At 35.7% G+C, this 25,904-nt stretch overlaps 1 protein-coding gene across 13 annotated transcripts in view; it reads right to left on the reverse strand.

Annotated features, from left to right (window-relative positions):
* CADPS2 (calcium dependent secretion activator 2) overlaps positions 1-20,401 on the reverse strand; it is a 678,697-nt gene extending 658,296 nt beyond the window's left edge. For 7 of the 13 annotated variants that reach the window (XM_031938941.1, XM_031938939.1, XM_031938940.1 and 4 more), the window contains exon 1: positions 19,371-20,400. In XM_031938941.1, the coding sequence (XP_031794801.1) occupies positions 19,371-19,712 (342 nt within the window). In that variant the 5' untranslated portion in view covers positions 19,713-20,400. Of the gene's footprint in view, positions 1-19,370 lie in introns of all 13 variants that reach the window. The other 6 variants (XM_031938931.1, XM_031938932.1, XM_031938929.1 and 3 more) reach the window with 1 other exon arrangement.
* Between the last annotated feature and the right edge of the window lie 5,503 nt (positions 20,402-25,904).

The raw sequence follows: 25,904 nt of genomic DNA on the forward strand, positions 1-25,904 counted from the left end.
ATATGTACCAATAAATAAATACAGATAAAAGAAAAACAAAAATAATTTTAAATTTAAAAAAAATTTTTAAAGTTTAAAGTCCTTAACCTCAAAAGTCTACATTCACAATATTTCATACAAAAAAAGAAATAAAACATAAAAAGTTTTTTTAAATTTTTCAAATTCTTTTGTGAGTACAACAAAGGAATCACTTTTTAAGTTAGATGAATATTTCCAATAATCTCAAATATTGAAATAGATGGATCTGTGATCATACTAATTTGTTTATTTCTCCAAGATCAAAACTAAATTATGGGGTCCATTTTGTATAACTTTTGTACCCATCCTAAAATAAACTCACTAAGTGAGCATTCCTTTAATGTCCTAGAGGCCTTCCTTGCTTCCTTCTAACATAAAATTTGTTAGAGGTCTACATGAGAAGTCCGCCTCTCAGGTCTCACCTCTGCCATGGAAACAGTGTCTCTGTCAAGCTGGTCCTAGACAATAAAACCATGCTTCCAACCCGCTACCTTAACCAAATTCTTGTCATCCACCATGAAATTACAACTTGGACTCTGAACGCAATCTCCTTCAAGGCAGTGGAAAAGACAATGGCTAAGCACATATCTCTATTTTATATCTCACATGATTTTTTATGATCACAAGATCAATTAATGAGGTTTTTTCTGAAGTTTTATCTTTCAAGGAATTTCAAATGACTTTAATATAAGGGAAGACATCTTTTTAGAAAAGAGCCAACCAAATCAAATACTTTTTTCTTAACTAATAAATAATAAGCATAGTATGACTCTGTATTTTCTATGTATTTCAATCTGTTTTTTTTCTTTGATGACAAATATTTAACCCATATTTCAACTGTGAAAACATGTCTATTCTCTACTAAAACCTTCACGGAAGAGAGTTTTCAAGCAGGTATAACAGCTTATATACATGGCAAAGTAGGTAATAGGTCAATAAGCATTGATGTTCTTTTAGTATTAACTTGAGAATTCATACACACACACACACACACACACATTTGATATTTCTTCTCCTTAAAATATTTTGTCAAGCAATTTCTCACTGGTATTACAACTACATCATCCTCAATATAGATTACTTCTATGGTCTAATCCTGCTGCTTGCCTGTCCCATCTTTGCTTTTTTTGATACCATTTCTCTCACCTCTAAAAGCATATTCCAGACCAAATTTAGAAATCCGTTAGAATTGCTCCATCTTTGATAGCAAAACAATACTACAAATCTTATCCAATTTTCTTTTATTTATTATCTTATTTTCATTCTCAAACATATTTAGAAGGACTACTTATTTAACCTTATTGCCAAGTTTTTTTTCTATATTATTTTTACCTTCTAATGATTTTCTCTCGTTCACAAAACAGACAAGTACACACATACAAATAAAATCTGGACCCTTCTTGGATATTTTTCCAATTAATAGGTGTTCTACATAGCCAAAGCTTCCAAGCAAAGATACAAAGTACAGAGAATGTAAATCATAATTACCTTACAAAATCATAGAATATTAGAACCATATAGATCCTAAGGGATCTTCTATTACAGATATCTAATTATCTTTAAGCCCAGCACCTGTATCATTCCCAAACAAAGCACGCTTGGAATGTCTATACTATATTCTTATTATTAACTCCAAAAAAAGTGAGTCAAAAGTCATAGTAAAATTACTAATAAAAATACTTCATATTTCTACAAGATTTTCTATTTTGCAAAGTATTTTCTCATTAAAATCCTTTGAAAGATGTAGAGCAACTCTTATCATCCCCATTTTACAGAATGTCAGCTGTGGTTCAGAGAGGTTAAGTCATTTGCCTGTTACTAAATTCTGATGAGAATTATTCAACTCTTGTCTTCTAATTCTAAATCTAATGCTTTTCCTATCTTATTTTCTCTCTATAAGTACAATATTATGAAACTTAAAGAAAAAGCCTTTACCTAGCTTCATTAATTGGTTGCTTACTGGGTTATTTTCCTCAAAGGAATGTTAAGACATTTTAGGTAGTCCTGTTAATATATTAATTAGAGTAATAAATTAATTTCTAGGTCTCATTTCTATGTTAAGTGTGGTTTATATGAAAGGCAATATGCTATAACTAGAGGGGACTATGAATTCTAATCTTAGCTCTGCCTCCAACTTACATAAGTTCAGCCATATTGGATAAGAACCAAACTCAATTCTGCAGCCAAGAATAATACTAAGGCATGTGCTATAAACAATATCCTTGGGAGCTGATCTCAAATGATCAAGGATGCTCCTTCAAAAGGTCCACATTTACTAAATGATCCAATACATATTAAGTTCAGCTTTTTATTGGAAGCTATATTTTTTTCTCCTATATCTTTTCTGGGAATAACAAATATCATACACTTAATTCATGAAGTAATATTTCCTTTCATTTGTACCTAATTTTGCCTTTGTAGATAAATTGGATCAGTAAGAGACTTGAGGCAAGAAGATCCATTTGAAGATCATCATTATAATCTAGGGAAGAGGGGGAAAAGATCTGAACTAAAGTAGTGTGTGATTAGAGAGCAGGGGACATTTAAATAAAAATAATATTTGGCAACTGGTTCAATATATAAGATAAGAATCCAGGATAATGTCAAGGTTATGAACTTTAGTCACTGGAAGGAGAATAGAAGGCCAAAGCAAAAAGCAAATTGTGAATGAGTTGGAGATAAGGGAGATGGTGAGTTCTACTTTGAGAATGTTAATATAAATGTCTAATATATCTGTACCCAGTTTGGGATACAAGACTAAAGTAGTATATAGAGACCTGGGGGACTGTATACAAAGAAAAGATAAATGAAAAGCTCATAAGAGAATTTAGAAAGTAAATACAAGAAGATTCAAGCTAGAGTTTTGGGAGTTAATCATAATTGTGACCTGAGAGAAAGTCCAGCAAAGAAGAGAATGATAGAAATAACATCCATAAGCATTTCCACACAAAGTATATTTAGGACCACTTTTCCTCCTTCCTTCCTACAATTAGGGATTGGTTTCCTCTAAAAGGAAACAAAGCAATTCTAAGACCCAGGAGCCCCGGTTTCCATGATATGACTTCCTGGTCACCAAAGAACATTAAATGTCCTAGTTATTTACAATTTAAGTCCCTGACCTGGTGGATTTCTGAAGATCCACCCAAGTCATCATGTCCCTTACATGTATACAATTTGATAAGCATTCATTAAGCATAAAATATGTGCCAGATACTATGCTGAACAATGGGGATACAAATAAATAAAACTTATGATGTTTCAGGGCTTCATTCCAACCCAATAGTAAATAGGAATTAAGAGAAAAGTGACATGATAGCCACCTCCAATAGAGACTTAGATAAGCAGACAAGTAAGAGGAAGACAAAAGGTATGACAAGTCCAGAGAAAAGAGTATCCAGGAGGAGATTTATTCACACTATTAAATAAGGCAAATAAATCAAGACAGATGAGGATTGAGAAAACATTACATTTTTTTTTTTTGCAGTTAAGATATAATGAAGAAACTGGGGGGAAAGTTTCAGCTGAACAATGAAGCCAGAATGCAAACTGAAGAGGAATTTAGATGAAGGAGAGAAGAAAGGAAGCTGGAGCACCTTGTTTTGACAGCATTTTTCAAGGAACTTTCCTAAGAGAGAAGGGATGTAGGACAACAGTTAGCATCAAATGGTAGAATCTAATAAGGATCTAGCTGGGAAGTCAAATATATTTCCAGGCAGAAGACAAAGAACCTGAAAAGGAGCACCTGAAGATTATAGAATTATAATTATATATTATAAAAATAGTGAGATTATATTATAAAAAGAATGAGATTGATAGAGCCACCTGTTTTATGTAGACTGGATTGGTTTCTCTTTAATGAGGAAAAGGCTCTTCTTGGGATTTGGTTGACTCAGACAACTAGGACTTGAATTAATTATTAGTATGGCTTCTTTATTCTCTGATACATTAAAGGGGAACTAGTAAAGACGAGGATTGGGAACAAGTGAAAATGAGAAAAGACCCACAGGCCTTTTCCATTACCACAATTCTGTAGTGGGAGGGATGAGGAATGATATCTTCCACAGGAACTTCACAGCATGGGAAGGTTGTTACTACTGAAGAATTTGAGAGGTTGTAGAAGTTCAAATGGCAAGATAATAAATATATGGACAATTACTAATTATTACACTATAGTCTAAAGGAGACTTTATGTAAGTTGCAATATTACATCAATTTGCAGAATTTATAGAGGATTTGTTCTTTCAGAGTCAACAATTAGTTATGGGATCCAGAAATCCCATCTGTCCCTTTTTAAAGTAGCTAATATCGAGAATCTTTTATATGTTTGATTCTAGAAAAATGAATAGCTGCTGCTGTTGGCACCCCAATGAAGAACATCAAAATAAGGGATACATTTTTTTGAAAATGGTTTAGATTGACTGAATTTATCCTCTCCTCCTACTATTAGTAGAAGTAAATTTCCTACTCCTGAGAAGAATCCAGCTTCAGTTTTATTAGACCTAGCAGTCTGAACAGAATTCTACCCAGCTCCAAATTTTCTTCTAAGATTCAATTCATCACTACTACTATGTGGTGAAAAATAACAAAAAGAGGTGCTTTCAGAAAAATCTAGGAAGACTTGTATGAACTTATTCAGAGTGAAATGAGCAGACACAAAAAGAACAGTTTCTACAATAACATTACAAAGGCAAACTACTTTAAAAGACTTAATTCTGATCAAATCAATGATCAATCCTGATGCCAAAGGACTCAAATGAAACATCTATGCAACTTCTAATAGTGAGAGGATAGATTCAGGATACATATTGAGGCATATATTTCTTTGACATGGCTAAAGTTGGATATTGTTTTGCTTGATGATGTATATTTGTTACAGAAATTGTGCTTTTTCTTTTTTTCTTGTGTGTGTGGAGGTAAAGAGATTGGAAGGAAAGAAAGATTTTAGTTAACTAAAAATGTTTTAGAAATCAAAGGAAGGATGCTGTTAAAGATAAAGGGGTTGCTAGAAATTGTTGACAGAAAAGATAGTATTACATCAGAAATCCCTAAATAAGACAATAAAGGCAGCCCCTTTTCTATCAGGAGTTTTGAAGTAAGGAAACAAACTTAATTAAAAGCTTACTATATGGCAGACATAGTGCTAAGCAACAAAGATATAAATACAAACAAAAAGACAGTCCCTTTCCTCAAGAAGCTTACATATTGATGGGAAAAGACAACACAGAAAAGGGAACTGAAAAGTGGGTTTGGGGAACATGATGGTATCCAGTATGTGCAATGGAGAGTGGGACATGGTTTTGAAATCTGCAGGCCAGAAATAAGGCTACCTTGGGATACTCCAGAAAATGAAAATCTCTTAAAGTTCTTATGGATAAGAAAGTTACAGGGAAAGACTGGATGGCTAAAACTGTCTCAAGTGCTGAGGAAGTTCCAAATGGGACCATCTGAGACATGGTTTTTGATGTCTTAGGAGCAAGGAACTGAGTTGGGAGGGACAAGAATACCAGCTTGGTCCCCTCTATAAAATTCTCAGGAAGAACTCATCAAAGAGAAAAGAGGGTCTACTAACAACATTGAGAGAAGGTCATCCTGTTTTAGTTGAAGACTCACTGTTTGCATCTCAATCATGAAGGCTAATTGATGGAGTATATTATGGGACTGAATATTTTAAGTTCTTTGGAGTCAATACTTATCCTGCTACTTTTAGTAGCCAGTGGTGAGAGGTCCACTATCTACTAGATTTTTCCCCTTCCACTTCTGATACTGGTTAAGTATTTCTCTGAAATGAGATAAAACTGAGCCAAAGATCCAGGGAGGTAAGGTTCAAAATGCAACTCCCTTAGTGCAGCTTACTGCTAACTTTTCAATGTGTCAGCATAACTTTTAAGTCATTTAATTGCCCATCCACATATATTAAGGGTGCTTTTTTCACTTGGGAAATGTCCCTAGGCCATGAGAATAATACCACCTATCCTAATGATCAGACTTTTCAATATGAGAGTGAAGGAAGCCAGATTTCCCCAAGCTTAGTGCAGAAATAGCCTTATTATCCTTTCAATAGCACAGTAAACCAATTTTTTAATTGCCGAATATCCTGCAAGTTTCTCATTTCCTTTCATCACAAAACTTTACCATGACCTGTGTCACATTTACCCACTGGTTATCAGGAGAGGGCTAAATAGGATTTGGAATGCTTGAACCATCCAATGTAGTTAACATTAATCTTACTGAGTTATAGGATAGAGGATACAGAGAAAAAAGATACTTCCAACCTAGTAGTGGAGATGAAGAAGGCTGGAGTACTTTACTATACAAATTCCACTTATGTTAACTTTATGTGTGTAACTAGTGAAAGTGAATAGTGGCAGAGTAACTTACTGTAAATTTTCTGAAACTAAATAAAATTATTGACTGCTGCAGCTGTGACTGTTCTTGTGAACAGGTAGACTGGGGATAGAAATGTTGACAATTCCTTTTTCTCTATCCATTTGGCTGAGACTAATCAGGAGCTATTTGCTTCTACCTAAACAGTTGAGTATACTTCTCTAGAATTTCTTATAGTTCCTTGAGTTGTCTTCAGACTGCTACAGTTTAGTGGGTAAACACCTAAAAGATACACCACTTCCTGAGGGAACTGAAATCCACCCCTATATTAGCAATATAATACCAATTAGATCAAAAGGGACCATATAATGATAGAAGTCCAGGTAACATTAGAGACAAAGAGTGGACAATCAACCACAAGGAAATTTGGAATTCAACTTTATCAGTTAATTCTTGAGTATTATATTTCCTGAGAACTCAACTGATTCTAGATGTAGTCCATAATAAGCTAGTGGTACTCAAATTGTCAGTGTTAAAAGCAAGTTCAAAGACTTATGGTACTCTTTAGTTTTGGAAAATCCCAAATCCTATAAATAGTCTACCTGGATATTTTGATGGAGAAGAAAAAATGGAACAAGCATTTATTAAGTGCTTACAATGTTTCAGGAATTCTGCTAAGTGCTTTACACAAATTATTACCTCACTTAATCCTCACAGCAATCTAGAAAGGGAAATATTATTATCCAGTTAAGGAATTTGAGGCAGAAGGAGGTTAAATGACTTTCAGAAGGTCACATAGCTATTAAGTGTTCGAGATATTTGAACTAATTCTTCCTGATTCCAAGCCCCAAATTCACCCACTTGCTTCACAGTTGACCCCCATTTACCACATAAGTTATACATTTCCAAGTACTGCCCCAACCACAGGATCCTCTCTCCAAGGTACTTATAATCTTGTGAAATCAATGTTCTTTGAAGCCATTATCCCTTGAGCAAAAAGCTGAATGAAATTTTTGGTAAGCACAAAGAAGTGATCAGATTAAATGACTATAAGACTTCTGGAACCATAAAGTGGCCATATACTATATTATTTTTATAAAACAGTTGATTCCTGTTGGCCTCCAGTTGCTACTGAATAGATAAAACAGTAATGTACTATTATTTTTTGATCTGAGTTATTCACAATAAGTGATGCAGGATGGATAAGGCAAGGAGATTATTGCCATTACCAAATAAAAATGACACATTCAACATTATGCTCTTCTGGGGTCCCATGGTCTCAGCATATTTCATGAAGAGACTGGGATCTTGTTAGATGCTGAGACCTCCAGTCCTCCACCTGATACTTTGCCTCATTCAGTATCCTAATTAGGAACAACAATTTTCCTTACCCATGGCCCTAATCACTAAGTATTATGACGAAATTATATACAGCTGAACGTCAGGAGGTAATAATTGAATTACAAATGACATTCTGAGGGATAGGATCTTGGTAAATTCTTCCAGTAAGATGTGAGCTGCAAAGCTGGCACATGAGGAATTGGGCAGAAAAGATTTCCATTCAAGTTAATTTCTAGGTGATGCCCATGGATGTATTTGAGAAAAAAAAAATTAAAATCTTTTCACTTTGGAGTTAGGGCAATGGAAGCGTTTTGCTGATCTTTCCCACCACATTCTGTTCTTTACATAGCATATTATTGTCCATCAGATACATTATATGCCTTCTGCTGAACAGAATAATCAGATTGGTGTCCTCAGAAGCACAATAGAGATTGGGGACTGGATCTATCATCAATCTAGTCAGAGGCTGCAATGCTATGTTATGGTCAGTATGGAACTCTAAGATCCCTTTAATGAAGAACAAATGCAGTCAATTTTGCTCAACAGTGCATTTCCTGATATTCACAGAATTCATCTTTGTGAATTGTTTAATTCAGAAGACTAGATATATAATTCAGAGTACTATAGATATATAGATATGTGAAGTCAAGAATTGTAGGTTTTTAATAGAATTCCCATTACCCTTCAAGAATCTCTTTCTGACCTAGCATTGACAACTTCTGGTCTTTTGGGGTAAATTCAGAAGCAAAAGAAGAGGGGATACTTCGTATTTTGATTCAATTTTTACCAAGAATTATATTCCTTTTGTTCTTCTCAGTAAAATTGTTTTTTTATGTATTTTATGGTCTAAGAGGGTTTCATATTCTAATCCATTTCCTGAATCACTGATTAAATAAGACAGGGGGAATTGGTAGGGGTCACCTTCTAGAGAAGACAGGAAGAGTATGGTCATAGTTATTAGTAAACAGATTGACTTTTGAGAAAAAAGGCAATCTCTTTATCAAAAAAAATAGATGAAAGAAAGAGTCAAGAAACTAAAATGATGAGGAAGGAAAAAAAGAGATTCCCTGGGAGACTAGAGAGAAGATATTTGGAATAACCATTTTATTAAGTGGGATAGAAAAATGATTAAGGAGGAATAAGTTTATAATATAATCTGAGGGAGAAAGAAAGACAATAACTATGCAAGTAATGTGAATTAAGAAAGATACAAAGGGAACACAGTATAAAGAAAAGCAAAACAAGGGGAGACCTAGGATTTGAAACTACTAACTGTGTGGCCTGGGGCAAAACACATAATTTTTCTGGGTCTCAGTTTCCTCATAAGTAAAGCAGTGATAATACCTATTTTAATGTACATAACCCACACAAAGTTGTTGTAAGAGTAACACAAAATAATATATTTAAGTCATTTTCAAACTTTAATGCCTTGACAAAAGTAGACTTATTTTAATGAAAAAGAAAAATTCAAACAACATAATTTAAAAAATTTTAGGAGGAAAACCATATTCAACATAGAGAAGTTTTATGGGAGAGGCAGCATTTTATTGCAGTGCTAAAATAAAAGAATGATAACAACAGATGTGCAAATAAGTGGGAAAAGATTCCATTCTAAGTATGATGACAGTTTGGACAAAGTAATGGCAACAAAAGAAGGTTGAAGAAAATGGAGGACAGAAAATAGTCCAGTTTGGTTGCAACATAGTAGGTGATGGGGAATAGGATAAAGATTAAATTACAAAAAAGGCTATGTAAAGCCTGTGAAGGCTCAATAGTTAAATTTAAAGTATATCATCAAAAAGATTAAGATTATTAGGACAATAGTGATGTCATATACACACATACCTATGTATATAAACACCAGTGGAGCAGAGCTCCCTTAACAAATATCAAAAATATGCCAGATTGAATCCCAACGAAGAAATCCAGAATCCAGATTTCACTGTGAGTCTTTAACCCAATATAGGTAGAAACATGCAAATAGGGAGGTTTATGGATGCTGGGTGTTCCCAATTAGGGATATCCCATACAGATAAATGATGAAGTTCAGAAGCAGCAGAAGGAGTTTGGTTCAAATTTCAAATTTGGAGCAGGGTCTCATTTAACTAGTGCAGTCTGTAGAGTAGAAATGAAGGGAAAAATATAAAAACAAAGAGTAGCCTACAATTCTGCCAATTTGAACCAACAGAGCTTTCTAGCTAGCTAATATGAGCAAGATCCAGCATCAGTCTACTTTTGCTCAGATTCAAACCCAGTTCATGAACTTGCACAGTTCAGAGTGGAAATGGGGGAACAATCAAAATTTTCCTTGGGTTTGACTACTTTGGGAGAACAAAAAGCTGTGCAGGTCCCAAACCTATCCCTGAAATAGCATAGCATTCAATATTCCAAAGAAAACATCAATAGCACCAGCTCAGAACTGTCCTTCAAAATAATGCAGAGGGATAATTTTTAAAGAAGCCTGGAGAGACTTACATGAAGTGATGCTAAGTAAAGTAAGCAGAACCAGGAGCTCATTGTATACAGCAACAGCAATATTATATGACAATCAATTCTGATGGACGTGACTCTTTCCAAGAATGAGATGACTGAGGCAAGTTCCAATGATCTTGTGATTAAGAGAGCCATCTACACCCAGAGAGAAGACTGTGGGAACTGAACGGGGATCACAACATAACATTCTCACTCTTTTTTTTGTTCTTCGCTTGCTTTTAGTTTTCTTATTCTTGTTACTTTTTGATCTGATTTTTCTTATGCAGCAAGATAATTGTATAAATATGTTTATACATATATTGGATTTAACATATTTTAATGTATATAACATATATTGGATTATTTGCCATCTAGGGGAGAGGGTGGAGGAAAGGAGTGGAAAATTTTGAATATAAGGCTATGCAAAGGTCAATGTTGAAAAATTATCCATGCATTTGTTTTGAAAACTAAAAAGCTTTAATAAAGTTAGGAAGTACATTCAAAAAATAATGCAGAGAATAACAAATTATAAAAATGAATATAAAGTATACTAGAAGAATAGGCAACCAAAAAAGAATGAGCTATTATGATGGCAGGGATGCTCAAGACACAAATACACAAGACAATGACTATAAAACATATATAAGTAATGCTTCAAAAATACAATTTGGATAGAAACAAATAAAATTCATAGAGAAATTAAGCAACAGTTTTTTTATTTGTTTTTTATAAATGCAAATATACATAATATAATGTAAATATAAAAGTGCTTGAAGAAAAATTTAGAAACAAAATGAGAGGTATAGAAGAAAAAGTAGAAAACAAATTAGCAGTTTGACAAAAGAGATATGATACCTTGATCAAGCAACAATCTCCCAGAAAACTTAGTGTGAACTAAATAGAAGCTAATGATTTCATGAGATAAGATATACTAAAAAAAAAATCAAAGCCTTAAAAAAAAAAAGAAAATGTAGGAAATCTCATGGCAAAAACAACTAACAATGAAAACAGATCACAAAGAAAAAAATTAAGAATCATTGGACTATCTGAATATCATAATCAAAAGACAGCCTAGAAACCACATTTCAAGAAATCTTAAAAGAAAATTGCCCAGAACTCTTAAAACTAGAAAGCAGAGTAGAAACAAAAAGAATCAATAGGTCAATTCTTGAGAGAACACCAAAATAAAAATTCTCAGAAATATCAGTCAAAAGAAAAATACTGTAAGCAGTCAGAAAAGTCACAGTCAGAATCACACACTATTTAGCAGTCACTACCATAATGGAGTGGAGAACTTGAAATATGATATTCTAGAAGGCAAAAGATACAGCCTTGGAAGTAATAACTTACCTAGAAAAATCGAATATTATGGGGGGGGGCAGGGAAAGAGGGAGGAAAGACATCATTTTTAATGAATTAAGAGTTCTTCTAACCATTCCTAACAAAAAAAGAGCTTCAGAGAAACTTTGAAATTCAAATATAGGAGAGAAGAGCAACACAAAAAAGGTAAATAAGAATTTTCAATAATAAAGGACTAAAAGAAAACAATCACTTACAATCAAATATGGGGTGATGATTTCCTATCATCAGAAATTATAAAGGGAGACCAATTAAATCCAAGCTTCTGTTCTGTCTTACTGATTTTAAAAAAAGAATAGAACAAGAAGGGAAGAGGAATACAAAAGGCAGGGGTTTGTACAAGGTAAAGGAAAGGGAAATTATCTCACATAGAATACACAAGGAGAAATCTATTAAACAAGGAGGAGATAATGGGGGGAAGGCAGCTGAAACTTTAAACTCACTCATTTGAATTGGTCTGAAGAAGGAACAATAAATAGAGAGATAGATACATGTACAGAAATACATCTCACTTAACAGAGAAATAGAAGGAAAAGGCAAAAAGTGCATCGTAGAATAGATTAAGATAAACAGAAGTCCGAATCAAAACAAACCCTAAGAATAGGCAAAAATAGTTACAGTTCTTTTTGAGGTAGCAAAGAATAGAAACCTGAGGAGTACCCATTAGCTGGGGAATAAATGAAAAATGTATAATATATAAAGGTGACAATACTATTATACTGAATTTTATTAGTGTAATGACCAATCAGAAAATCAGGATTCCAAAGGACTCACAAGAAAACATGCTACCTACCCTCCTAATAGAGGTAAAAGACTCAGAAAGGAGGATAAAATGGGAGTGAGAGGATGACTAATGTAGAAATTTGTTTTATTAATATTACATCTTTGTAATGAGTTTTTTTTTTCTTATGTGCTCTATTAGGGGAGATGGATCCTAGCTTATTGAAATAAACTATTTTAAACAAAAATAACTTGAAAAATAAATAACTTTCTGCCAAATGATTTTCACTTAATTTGTTTTTAATAGATTTCACATAGAACTTCTCTAAGGCACTCTGAAAGTTTTAGACAAATTTAGACAGTACTATTGACTTACCCTCACTACATGCTTATTTATTTCCTCAAATAACTTTAGTAGATTAGATAGAATCCATAATCCCTTTCCTGTTTCCCCATAAATTGTTTATTTAACTGTTCAATGTTTTAACTATTCATGATAAACCAAAGCTTTTCTAGAAAGAAACAACACGTGACTATAGTTTCCAGGATCCACAGGAACTCTTACAGAAGATAACTCATTGACAATATACAATCCTCTAGCACAGAGGTTTTTAAGTGACAAGTTACACATGATGACCTACCTCAATTTCATTCTTGATTTCCTTTAAGACTCTGGGCAGGGGGATCACCTAGGTTGCATGAATATCAAATTGTCACCCTCAAACTCAATTACTTCTGAAATATAGAACTAAACTTAATGAGAAAGTGACTAAGCTGTTTTATAAAAACTTGTGAAATAATGTAAAAATGGTCCAGTAAGGAGTTACTAGTGAGCTACTTAGCAGAGTATGATCTCCACAGGTTCCTCATAATTTGGAAACTTATTTGTTCTAAGGCATCTAAAAATCTCCCAGACTATTTTGTTTAGTTGATTCTCAGAACATAAAATTAAGGAAGAGAATTACACAAAAATAATTTTGTTTCACTCTTAAAGATAGATGACCTACACATGCCAAAATTACAGCTGATTTTACTTTTGATAGAAGAAAGCAAATGCCAAACTCACTTAATCTGAGTTCTCATTAGCACAACTCATTCCACAAAATTAAGTGCTATGGTCTCATGATACCCTGTGGAGGGTTAGCTGACTTAGTTGAAAAAGCACAAGCAATTTTCACTGAGATACTGTTTTAAGTCCAGTTTGAATTTTTATTTTAATATGTGGAATCCATCTTTTTCCCCAAAGAATAATCTATACTATATTGCTAAAAGTAACAAACAACATGTATATCCATGCTGTATTTGTTCAATAATGCACCAATATCCAACCAGCATAAAGAATAAATTATCCTAACTCCCTAAGAGGGTAGTCTTTTAGACTATCAGCAGGGCTGCTAGAAACCTGCAGGCAAAAAAACCATACATACTGTGAGCTTTCAAAATCCCTTACTTGGCCCTGGGGTTTGGTAATAGAATTGGGAAATTCTCAGTTCAAAGTTATTAGCTCTACACCAATGAATGTTACCATTTCCTAGCTGCCCTTTTTTTGGTAAATAGTAAGAAGGAAGGATGAGAGTGTCAAGCAAACTTGAGTTACGTAAGTTTCTATGCCCATAGGGCTACAAAACTGTGCATACCCTCTGATCCAGCAGTCTTACTACTAAGTATGTATCCCAAAGAGATAATAAAAGAGGGGGAGAGGACCCACATGTGCAAAAATGTTTGTAGCAGATCTTTCTGTAGTGGCAAGAAACTGGAAACTGAATAGATGCTCATCAGCTGGGGAATGGCTGAATAAGTTATGATATATGAATGTAATGGACTATTATTGTTCTACAAGAAGTGATGAGCAAGCTGAATTTCAGAAAAACCTAGAAAGACTTACATTAACTGATGCTTAGTAAAGCTAGCAGAATCAGGAGAATTTTGTACATAGTAATAAGATTATGTGTTGGTTATCTGTGGGGGAATTGGCTCTTAAATTGGCTCTTCAAGGCCATTCTTCATAGACATGGAATGGTAAATGCTATCTAAATCTAAAGCAAGAACTATGATACTAAATGTGGATCAAAGAATAGTATTTTTACTACTTACTTTCTATGAAACAACTCATTTAAATGTCGGCTAACAAAATTACAGTAATGATTAGAGGCATTTTGCTTCTCTCTTCTTTCTCCCCTCCAAATATTCCCACAAAGATTCACTACTCATACTGCCTAGAATAAGAATGGATTATTTTCATGAGCCTCAAGTTTACTCTTAAAAAATACAAAATGTATATAAGATTGGGAAACCTAATTATCTTAGAATATATTATTAAGGAGACTGTTTGCTTTAGAAATTATTTCATTCCTTGAATCTATCTTAGAAAATTTGATCATTCATGCATTTATATTCAATTTTAAATCAGTTATTACATTCCATAATGGCAAGGATGAGGTCTTACTGAAAGAGCACTGGACTTGGTATTTGCAAGACTAGTTCAAATCATGCTTATGTGACTTAGTAAGTCACAACCTTCTGGGCCTCAGTATTTTTTTAGGTAATAGATTTTTTTTATTTTCAAAAAACATGCAAAGACAGTTTTCAACATTCACCCTAACAAAACCTTATGCTCCAAATCATTCTCCCTCCCTTCCCTTACCCCTCCTCTTAGACAGCAAGTAAGCCAATGTTAAACATGTACAATTCTTCTATACTTATTTCTACATTTATCATGCCACACAAGAACAATCAGATGAAGAAATAAAAAAGAGAAAAAGAAAAGAAAAAGCAAGCAACCACAAAAAAGGTGAAAAAAATGTTTTGATCCACATTCAGTCCCGACAATTCTCTTTCTCAATGCAGATGGCTCTCTCCATCATAAGAGTATTGGAATTGTCCTGAATCATCTCATTGTTGAAAAGAGCCACATCCATCAAAATTGATCATCACATAATCTTGTTGCCAAGTACAGTGATCTTCTGGTTCTGTTCATTTCATTCAGCATCAGTTCATGTAAGTCTCTCTAGGCCTTTTTTGAAATCATCTTGCTAATAATTTCTTATAGAACAATAATATTCTATAACATTCATAAACCATAGCTAATTCAGCTATTTTCCAACTAATGGGCATCCACTCAATTTTCCAGTTTGCCATTACAAAAAGAGCTGCTACAAACATTTTTTGCACATGTGAGTCCTTTTCCCTTTTTTATGATTTATTTCAGACCCAGTAGAGATACTGCTGGATCAAAGGATATGCACAGTTTGATAGCCCTTTGGGCACAGTTCTAAATTGCTCTCCAGAATGGTCCTCAGCTTTCTTCTCTGTAAATTGAAAGGGTTGGCCTGTAACATTTCTGCCATCTCTGATTCTATGAAGCATTGATTTCTACTTCATTTTCCCTCAGTACCTAGCAAAGTTCTTTGAATGCTCTATTCACTTAATATAAAGTTTTGCTGGAAATGAATACCCTCTTCCCAAAAAACATTCATATTTATTTGTGTGTGTGTCTCTCTCTCTCACAGCTATGAAAATTGATTCTTTTTCTTAACTTTCTAGAATCTTCAGATGGAAGAATTATAATAGAGATCATAGCCTATCCTAAAAACTTTTTTCTTATTTTTCTCTCCTCTCTTTTCCCACTTAATAATATTTTTATTAGAAATATGCTTTCTTCAACCTTCACCTACTTTTCAACATATGATTTACATGCCAGTTTTTCATATCTTTGTGAAGTATATCAATGAGAATTGTTAAGGGAACATGTAAGAAAAAAACTAAAGCAAGGTAAAATTTATTGGACTTACAGTAGTAATATATAAGGAAACACTATAAAGGACCTGGATTTGCAATTTATTTTCAAACAACAAGTAAAGAACCCCCACTTATAACTGTCATGCATCGTATGGGAAAGTGATAGTACATGTTCAAAGTATTTTAAGTGCCCCCTTAAAATCAGAGTTTTATTATTTCACCAAAAAATAAACACCTTAAATACAGTAATTAACAATCCTATGAAATAAATACTTTTGAATAACCAAAATGATTATCATATTATAGTACAGAACAACTTTAATGATGCTAATTTAGAGCTTATAAATTGTAAGCACTCTTCTAGATGAGGGCCTTTAGAAAATAATACATGGTTCAGTCCACCTATATCTATACACACTTGCCAATTTCATGCTAAAATCAGGTTTTAGGAATCCAATCCCCTCATTTTACAGATGAGGAAAACTGAGGTCCAAAGGCATTAATAAGAATAGTATTTCAGTCCATGATCACCCTTTAAATTATTTTTTTCACAAGTCTTGACATTCATCTGTTGCCCTACAATGAAGGATAAAGATTTGTTTAGAAAGCTGCAAGCACTCGGATTTATTACAGTATAGCAGAGCTTCTAAAATCTTTTCCACTGGCAGCTCTTTTTCACCCAAGTAATTTTTATGCAAACACAGGTTTATAGGTATATAAAATAGATCAACATTTACTAATAATAACCAAAAGTAGGGGTTGTGAAATTTTGATTTATGTGACCTCATAGTGGATTGAGACGCACAATTTAATTAGCAGGAGATTTAGCTTCTAATCTTAATTCAACCACTAACTAGTTTTATAATCTAGATAAACCCAAGATATTTCATTAAGCTTCATATGCTTCCTTTCCAAAATGAGAGATTTATGAGAGAGGATTTCCAACCTCCTTTCTATATTTAAAATTATCTTCTATAATTCTACAAATTATGTGAGTCTATGCAGTATTATATGCTTTTAGTAAAAAATTTAGCCCACTACCCACTTTTTGACTATTCTAAGGGAGTACCTACAAAATAAAAGGTAGGGTAATAATTTGGCATCTATTCCATAAATTTGTTTGTGTTTAACTAAAACTTGATCATTCCAACCTGATTTGTACATCTTAATACTAAGCTACAATTCCCAGGATGCTGGGACCTCACATAAAAAGACACAAAAAGAAAATTTCTTTTGTATTCCTTGCAAAAAACCAACTCCAGTTTCCAATTATTATAGGTCTTTCTCAACTCTAAGACATGTGTAAAAGTTGATTTGACAATTCTGATCACAACTTTTATAACAAAAATAGCCTACCATTCAAAGGCATAGATTTGCCTATTCAGAATGCTGCTTTTTCAGTTTTATTTTAGTCTCTCTGATGTCCAAGTAAGGCACCAATACACCACCAACTGAATCACCTGTATGCCAATGCAAACAATGTCTGATGAAACAGTCTAGTTAAACAATAGGAGTCAGATATATTCACACTATTTGAAGAACAAAGGATAAATCGTTTTAGAAATTATATGAAAGAGTATTCAAAGTATATAATAATACCAACAATAAGCACACCTCAACTCTTGGAAATATGATTTGACAATGAACCTTCTAAATAGTTATTAATTTCATTAGCATTTCTTAATTGGTTTTAAACACTTTTAAGATCCTAAAAAACCCTAAATATTCTGCCAAATTGAATCTATGGGCAAGAGGGTATTCATATGCAAAGAAGCTTCCTCTTTAAACTCCAATATACAGGTCAAAATCACTTACGCTTTGTTTCAGAGTGATTACTGAAGTTAAATTCTTTTTTACCTACATAGTTCACTTAAGTGAATTAAATGTTTTCATCCTGAACGATATTAATGAAAAAAAATGAATTTTGTATAATGAAATGTATATAATGGAATGGAATGAATTAACTCTAACTAAAATTCATCTGTGACTTAAAATAGACCCATCTTTTAAAAATGCGTACTTCAAGTCAATTTTTCAAGTTTTCTAAGTAGATTGAGATCCAGAAGATTGAACATCTATAATATCTGGTTTTCTAGAATTTATGAGCAAAGTCATCAATTTCCACCTTGGCAAAACGATGTCTATGATCTTTTCCAGTTTCTGATTTCATGAAACATCATAGATATTAATATTAATATTAACAAAAGGGAATAAAATTAATAAGAAGCTCCAGAAAAATAACCTGTGTACTCCTGATTCTGTGCAGGGAATGAACTGCAATACCTTAGAGATGGGATGTATTTCTGACAGATTAACAAAACTGGATCAAACATGAAAAATCTGATCTATAAAAAGATATTTGTCAAAAATTATTTTTAAAGGATTCTAATCCTAGTGTAACTTGAAGTTGCCAAAACCCACAGAAATCACATACATAAAAGTTGAGTGTAAAGAGGGGAGAGGGAAAATAGCTTTTGATCTGATGCATTACAGAAAATCCCTTGGATCCTTAGTTTGTTCATTCCTAAAATAAGAAGGTTGATCTCCAGGGTGTCTTCCACGTCTGACTAGGAAAGATATTCTTAGATATTTAAATTCACATTTTTTAAACTAGAGGAAGTTTGAATGATTATTTATAACTTCAGGATAACAGAAGAACTCCAATTAGACTTTATTTCATTTTTCACTTGAAATAAACCACTCCCTCACCTCCTTGCAGCATCTGCCATAAGGTGAGGATTATGGATCCCTTGAAGTAGTTCTCAGTGAATGAAACGGTCCTCTCTCCCCCACCCCGGCCCCGTTCTCCTCCTCACTGCTTGTAACTTTTTCTTTCTGACCTAGACTAGGGGATGGGTCCGAAAAGTACTTTTGTAGAAGGTCCTGGATCTATGTATATTCGGAGGCAGACATCACCCTCCGGTGTTTAGAAGAGACTCCTTACGTTGCTTAGGGAGCATCAGTGGAAACTTGTCATTTTAACTTTCCTTCAGCTTACCGGGGAGAATTTCTACCCCTCCTCTCCCATTTACACACCCACTTGGCTCTGTCTTTTGCCACCCGCCCTAAAGGTATCTCTGCGGCGTTAGGGGGACTAGCAGGGACGCGGGAGACGCTTGAGTCGCAGGGAGTTGCAGTCGGACTCCGGGCCAGGCAGCGGACATGACAGGACGTGATCCTGACTGCGTTTCGTGAATGCGCGCCCCTGCCTGGCGCGAGGGACCCGCTGCCTCGGCCCGTGACCAGCGGTTAGAGGGACCGCTTTTCTGGAAAGACCGGGGTGTTTAACGGGCAGACACGCACACTGGCGCACGCGCGTCGGCACGCACGCCCAGACCTCTCCCCGGGGGAAGGAGCACCCGAGCGGGGAAGGCAGGGCGCCGGCGGCTGTAACGCACCTTCTGCTGCCTCCGGGCCATGTCAGTGGGCTGCTTGGCGTTGAAAGGGTACGCGATGCACCTCACCACAAAGACGTAGAGCTGCAGGCGGGCGCGCTTCTCGTTCTCCTCCTGTTGCTGCCGCTCCAGCTCCTCTCGCCCCTCGCTCAGCACCGAGGGGCTCGGGCTGGCGGGTCTGGCGGTGCCGCCGCAGCCCGGGCGCCCAGGAGGGTCCCGCCGCCCTTCGCGGAGAGGAGCCGCGGGCTGCGTTCGCTGGGAGCCGCCGGCAGCCACCAGCACGTCGCGTCTCTCCTCTTCCACCCCCTCGTCCGACTCCTCTTCGCTGGAAGACGGGTCCAGCATGGTGCCCGGGCGCAGCCCTCAGGCCCCGGAGGGGAAAGCCGCGCCGCGGGAGGAGAGCGAAAGGGAAAGCGGCCGCAGCTTTACGGACACGTCGAGTTTAGGCACCAGACTGTTTCCTACCGCCAGGGCGAAAGGGGCGGGCAGGAGTTGGGGCGGGGGGGGGGGGGGGGTGTTGAGGGGGAAGGAGGAGGAAAAATAGGGAGCCTACCCGAGCGAGAGGGAATGACTAGGCGGGGTTTGCGAAGGGGGAAGTCGAGCCCGGTTGCCTTGGGAATTGTTCCTGCAGAGGTCCTTAGCCCCCCACAGCCCAGCTGATAGGCGGCCCAGGAAGCTCGCCCTGGGCGCAGGTGGGGAACCTGTAGCGCCCACAACAAGCAACACGTGGAATGGAACGTTAAGGAGCGCGGAGGGGAGGGGGAGGAGAGGGGTCCGGGAGCGAGCAACGCGCGCCCGCCTTCCCAACTGCGCGCCGTTTGTGACCCTGATTAACCGGCCGGTCCGGGAAAGTCACCGGGCTGAGGCCAGGAGCTACGCCGGCGGCTCAGGCCGCAGGACACTCCGGGCCTGCCAGCCCTCGCGGCTATCCCAGTTTTCCTAGAGTCCCAGGGGCCGATATGCAGGTGCTGACTGGGGAGGCAGCTACGGCCGGACGCTCCCCGCCCCCGCCCCCGCAGGTGTCCCGCGGTAGCTGCCTCCGCGGGGCCTCTCACCTGCACCTGCTGCAGCCACCCAACCCCCACCCCCGGCGGAAGTCTCAACTGACCCAGTGTTCGAGTTTGCCTTCGGACGCGAACAGAGCCGGCTCTTCCGTGGCGTCCTGACATTTTAGACTTTTAAGAATTCCCTCTCCCGGTTAAAAACTTATACGGAGGCCCAGGCTACTATTCCCACTGTGTGAGCGGCGTCTGAAAGATAACCTTGCCCCCCTTTTTTTTCTTTTCTTTTCTTTTTTTTTTTTTTTTTTACTTATTTTCTTCCCCAGAAAAACGGCCAAAATGGGCTTTTAATTTGCAAAAAAATAGAACACTAATTTAGCTCGGCCCTGTCTGGATTACTCGCGGAGTTGAAGTGAGAATATTAATTAGAAAGTAGGTTTAATGTTCTGAGCAAAGCCTTAAACCTAAGGACAGAAGATAGGACGCCACTGATGCTATTTACTGTCACTCGAGCACTATTTGACTTAGGTAAGATGAAAGGTGTCAATGATCGCTGTGGAACTTTCCAACATTATAAATCCTATGACGTAATCTATGATGTCATGTCATTTCAGGGTCTCAGTTTATTTAATCTGTAAAATGGAGGAAGGAGTGGCAGTTGCACAAATTAAGAGTTTATGGGTATTTTACATATCACCCACCTCACCCTCCTCCTTTTAGAGATTGAAGCACAGCAAAGGGAAGTCAATTGTTCAGTCGATAGATGAGGGCAAATTTGAACACACTCTAACCGAGTGTAGTAGTGTTTTTATGCTTTCACTATATACACACCATGCTTTCTTTTAGATGAGCTCTAAATCGCATGCTCTTCTGACTCCAGTCTAACTGCCAGCCTGGGACTAATACTGGTGGTGCTTTTCTCACTGTTTCCCCTCCTTAGCTAGATTGTTTCTAAATTACAACCAAAGCCTATCCTGCTAAACTTTTCACTTGAGTATTCAACTATGTAGTATTGGAGTTTTCTCTGGTGCGTCTATTATCCAATTCTTTAGCACCAATGAAAAGGAAAGGAAAGCCAGGGCACAGGATCCAGTCCAACTGAGCTGCAACATGGTTTGGAGGTGAGGCAGAGAGGAAGTGAAAGTAGGAAAAGATTATATGACCAGAATTGATGTGTTCTTTTCCTGTCTTAAAATAAGCAACTTCTGTTTTTTCAGGCTACTCCTGCATACTTCGGGTAGACATTTACAAATCTTTATTTCACTTCCAGACTACCTAACATTATCCTAGATAACATACCTTTATAAGATGCATGCGTTCATCTTTTTTATCTCTATGGAAGGACAAAGACAGACATGGGACATGAGCTTAACTGTATTCTTTTCTAAATTTCTTTAATACTGCTGTTTCCCTGATTTGTTACAAGCTTTCATGTATTCATTCACTTGTCTCATAGAAAATGTTTTCTATCTGTTCCCACTTCATACTTAAAAATCAAATAGCTAACGCCCAGAGAAAGAACTCTGGGAGATGACTAAAAGCCATTACATTGAATTCCCAATCCCTATATCTATGCCCACATGCATTTTTGATTTCCTTCACAAGCTAATTGTACAATAATTCAGAGTCTGATTCTTTTTGTACAGCAAAATAATGTTTTGGTCATGTATACTTATTGTATATCTAATTTATATTTTAATATATTTAACATCTACTGATCATCCTGCCATCTGGGGGAGGGAGTGGGGGGTAAGAGGTGAAAAATTGGAACAAGAGGTTTGGCAATTGTTAACGCTGTAAAGTTACCCATGCATATAATCTGCAAATAAAAGGCTATTAAATAAAATAAAAAAAATTTAAAAAATCAAATAGCTAAATCTAAGATAAACAGCAATAATACATTATAAATTATTTGGAAATGTAAATAGTACTAAAGTATAATCTGGAGACACTAATGTATATTGAAAGAGAATTTAGGCTATATAGTTTTCCAGCTTTTAATTATTAATATTTGATGGCCTTTGATGACCTGCAATTTTTAGGAAATGATCCAAGTACAGTTTGTATGGGGAAGGAAGAATTATATTTTGAATACATTAACAGTAGCAGAAAATTTTTCTTGACAACATAATAAAACCTTGTATAATAATATTTCTGGTACTGATTTAGTATTGTGACTTCAAGAGTATTCATGGATAAAGTTTTAAGTTTTAAAAAAATTACCATTTTCATTAGTTACTATATTGAAATACAGATCCATTTTGGATTTCCCATCCCCCAAAAGTTAGGAGATCCATGGTTTATCAAGATTCTATTATGCAAAGCTTTGGTGATACTTTTCAGAATAAATAATGAAATTTGGGATCACATTAACTTATGTTTTCTCTTAAAATTGAGAATTTGGGTTAATCATTCAAAATGTATGGCTAAAATTAAAAATCAGAATACTGGAATTCATGGTTTTAAATTGAGGCAAAAGTACTAAATCCCAAATAATTTTTCTTTTTTTTTTATAACTTTTTATTGATAAAACCCATGCCAGGGTAATTTTTTTTACAACATTATCCCTTGCACTCACTTCTGTTCCAATTTTTCCCTCCCACCCTCCATCCCCTCCCCTAGATGGCAAGCAGTCCTATATATGTTGAATATGTCGTAGTATATCCTAGATACAATGTATGTGTGCAGAACCAAACCGTTTTCTTGTTGCATAGGGAGAATTGGATTCAGAAAGTAAAAATAACCTGGGAAGAAAAACAAAAATGCAAACAGTTTACATTCATTTCCCAGTGTTTTTTCTTTGGGTGTAGCTGCTTCTGTCCATCATTGATCAATTGACCAAATAATTTTTCAATGAACATATTTCCCATTGATCCTACTGTAAACATAATGCTCTTTGCTTTTATGTAGATGTTTGCTATATGTCTGCTTTGTATTTTAACTCTTCCTATCTCTTAGATTATAATTTGGTACATTGATTCAGTCATTCAATAAATATCATAGATGAGGAATCAGGATTCACTTTTTTAATTGCTTTGCACCATTTCATAAACATAGGAGACACATTTGACCTTGCTCTATGATTCATTTTTTAGCTTTGTCAAGGTGAAGATAAAAATAAATTGAATATGTAGTATTTTAATGAAACACTTCTAATGTTAAGGAAGATAAGTATATAATAATTTTTCATTTTCTGTAATGATAGTTGAGGAAATAGATGTGTGAGCTGAATACAAATAAATATTGAGTTTCCAAAGTGAGATCTGCTTTTTGTATTTAGTATGGAGAGAATGCATTAACACTCTTAAGCCACCAGGAGACCATTTAGTGAACTTGTACAGTAATTTATTAAATAGTCTCTTAGAGTTATAAAAGAATTCAAGAACAATATATTACTAGAGAGTACTATAATATATTAGATATTAGGAGAATCTGGTTCAGTCTTTTAGACTTCCAGATGACTGACATTGCATTTGGGATTCTATTGACTTTGTAGTGCTGTAGAAAAAGCACCAGTCCTAGATCCAAATCCAGTTATTCCTATTCATATGATCTTGGACAAGTCATTTGACCTTCAAAGCTCTCTGTTTTCTCATCCACAAAATGATCTATTGGACTTAGAGATTTCCAAGCTTTTGATTTCTAATCTGTTCCCCCTGACTGTGGCCTTAAAAATACGGCTTTGCATAGTTGTTTATCATATCTAGTAACAGACACTTTCTTATGGCAAATGGATGAGTAAGTTTTTCATTCTGATTAAAATTGTTAACTTAAAAATCCCACTTATAAAGGGAGCATGCATTTACAGGAGAAAAGGAAAGAAGAAAAAAGACAACCAATCTCTTGCCATTTTCTTTGTATGAATATTTATAAGATAAGAAAAAAGAAACCTCCTGGCAACCTGCTTCTAATTCTTCCCTCTTCTCTTTCTCATTGCTCCTCTCTTGTTGGTTAGAGCCAGCTGCCTGGAATTTGAATTCTAACCAGGCATTTGGTCTGGAGCCCCATATATTGCCATTGTAGGGAACTGGGGAAAAAGCTTTAAAGAAACATCAGCTCAGATGAACAGATTTCAGGTGGTTTATAATAGATGAATACATGTATGGAAGGGGAGGGGAGGTGAGAAGGGAAGATCAATGCAGTGCTCTTCTAACTGTGGATTATATAAATTAGGGTTGTTGTCACTCCCACACAGGTTATACTTTTGATTGATGGTTCTCCTGAGCATTTTATTTTTATTTCTGAAATTCCTTGCTTAAAGATAATCTAAAACTTGTCACTTAAAATAGTATTACAAATTCAGTAATTACCAAGGACTTAGTTTTTAAAAAAGTGTATGTCTTCACCAATCTGTTAATTATTTTTTTCTTTAATATTGTATGTTCAGCAGATTGGGAAGTTGAATGAAAAAGGAATATGGGAAAGGAAAAAAAATACATTGAAAATAGAAAATTATTGGTCTCCAAAGAATTTAATTCAATTCATTATTTTTTTAAAATTTGCACAGGCATTTGGGATACAAATTTGGGATACAAAATTTGCTTTCAAGCAATTTATATGCTAATTGGAGACAGAGAAGGAAAAACACATGAAGAGGGTATTCCCAAAGTCTTAATGTAGTTTTAAGCTGCTAAAGCTGTAAATTTATTGGGATATCCAATATAAATATTAGAGTGACTAATAAGAGCAAATGAGAAAGATCAAAGTACTTTAAGAAGTTTGATTAAGCAAATATCACTTTTAGCTAAGGGTGGGATGTGGTGATTAAGAGAAAGTTTTTATGAAAGAGGTGACAGTACCTGCACAAGGCCTTGAAGAAAAAGAATTCAATAGTCACAACTATGGAGAATTCCAAGAATAAGAGAAGGGTTACTTAACCATGACAAGTAAGGCAGGATAGGGTTAAAGTAGAGATAGTCAATCACAAAAGCACTTACTAAAAACCTGCTGTGTGCCAGGTATTCTGCTAACTAATGGAGATATAAAGAAAAGCAAAGACAATGCCTGCCTTTTAAGGACCTCACATTCTAAAGGGGAAGATGATGTACCAAAAAAATGTACTTACAAGATATATAGGAAGGTGATCTCAAAGGAAAGAAACTGATATTAGCAGTTGGGGAGAAATGCTTCCCGTAGAAAGTGGGATTTGAGCTGTTTCAATCAAAAAATCACTTTCAGGCATGAGAAATAGATAGTTGAATGAAGTCCAGAGATGGAGTGCCATGTGGATGACCAGCAAGACTCGAGTGTAACTGGATCATTGAGTGTGTAGAGCAGAATCAAGTAGAAGATTGGAAAGGTAGCAAGGACCAGGTTGGAAGACTACATTTGATATTGAGAATGATAGGGAACTACTGAAGTTTACTAAGTTGCAAAGTGACCTAAGTAGTGCACCGGTGCTTTATGAAAATCAATTGGCAGCTGGATGAGAGATAGATAGGATTTGGAAGAGCCTTAAAATGAAGAGCTGAAAAAGAACTATTGTAATAATCAGGCATGGGTGGATGCCCAGGGTGGAAGCTGTGTGAAGAGAGAA

The sequence above is a fragment of the Sarcophilus harrisii genome, chromosome 5, assembly GCF_902635505.1.
Source record: "Sarcophilus harrisii chromosome 5, mSarHar1.11, whole genome shotgun sequence".
NCBI classification, from domain to species: domain Eukaryota; kingdom Metazoa; phylum Chordata; class Mammalia; order Dasyuromorphia; family Dasyuridae; genus Sarcophilus; species Sarcophilus harrisii.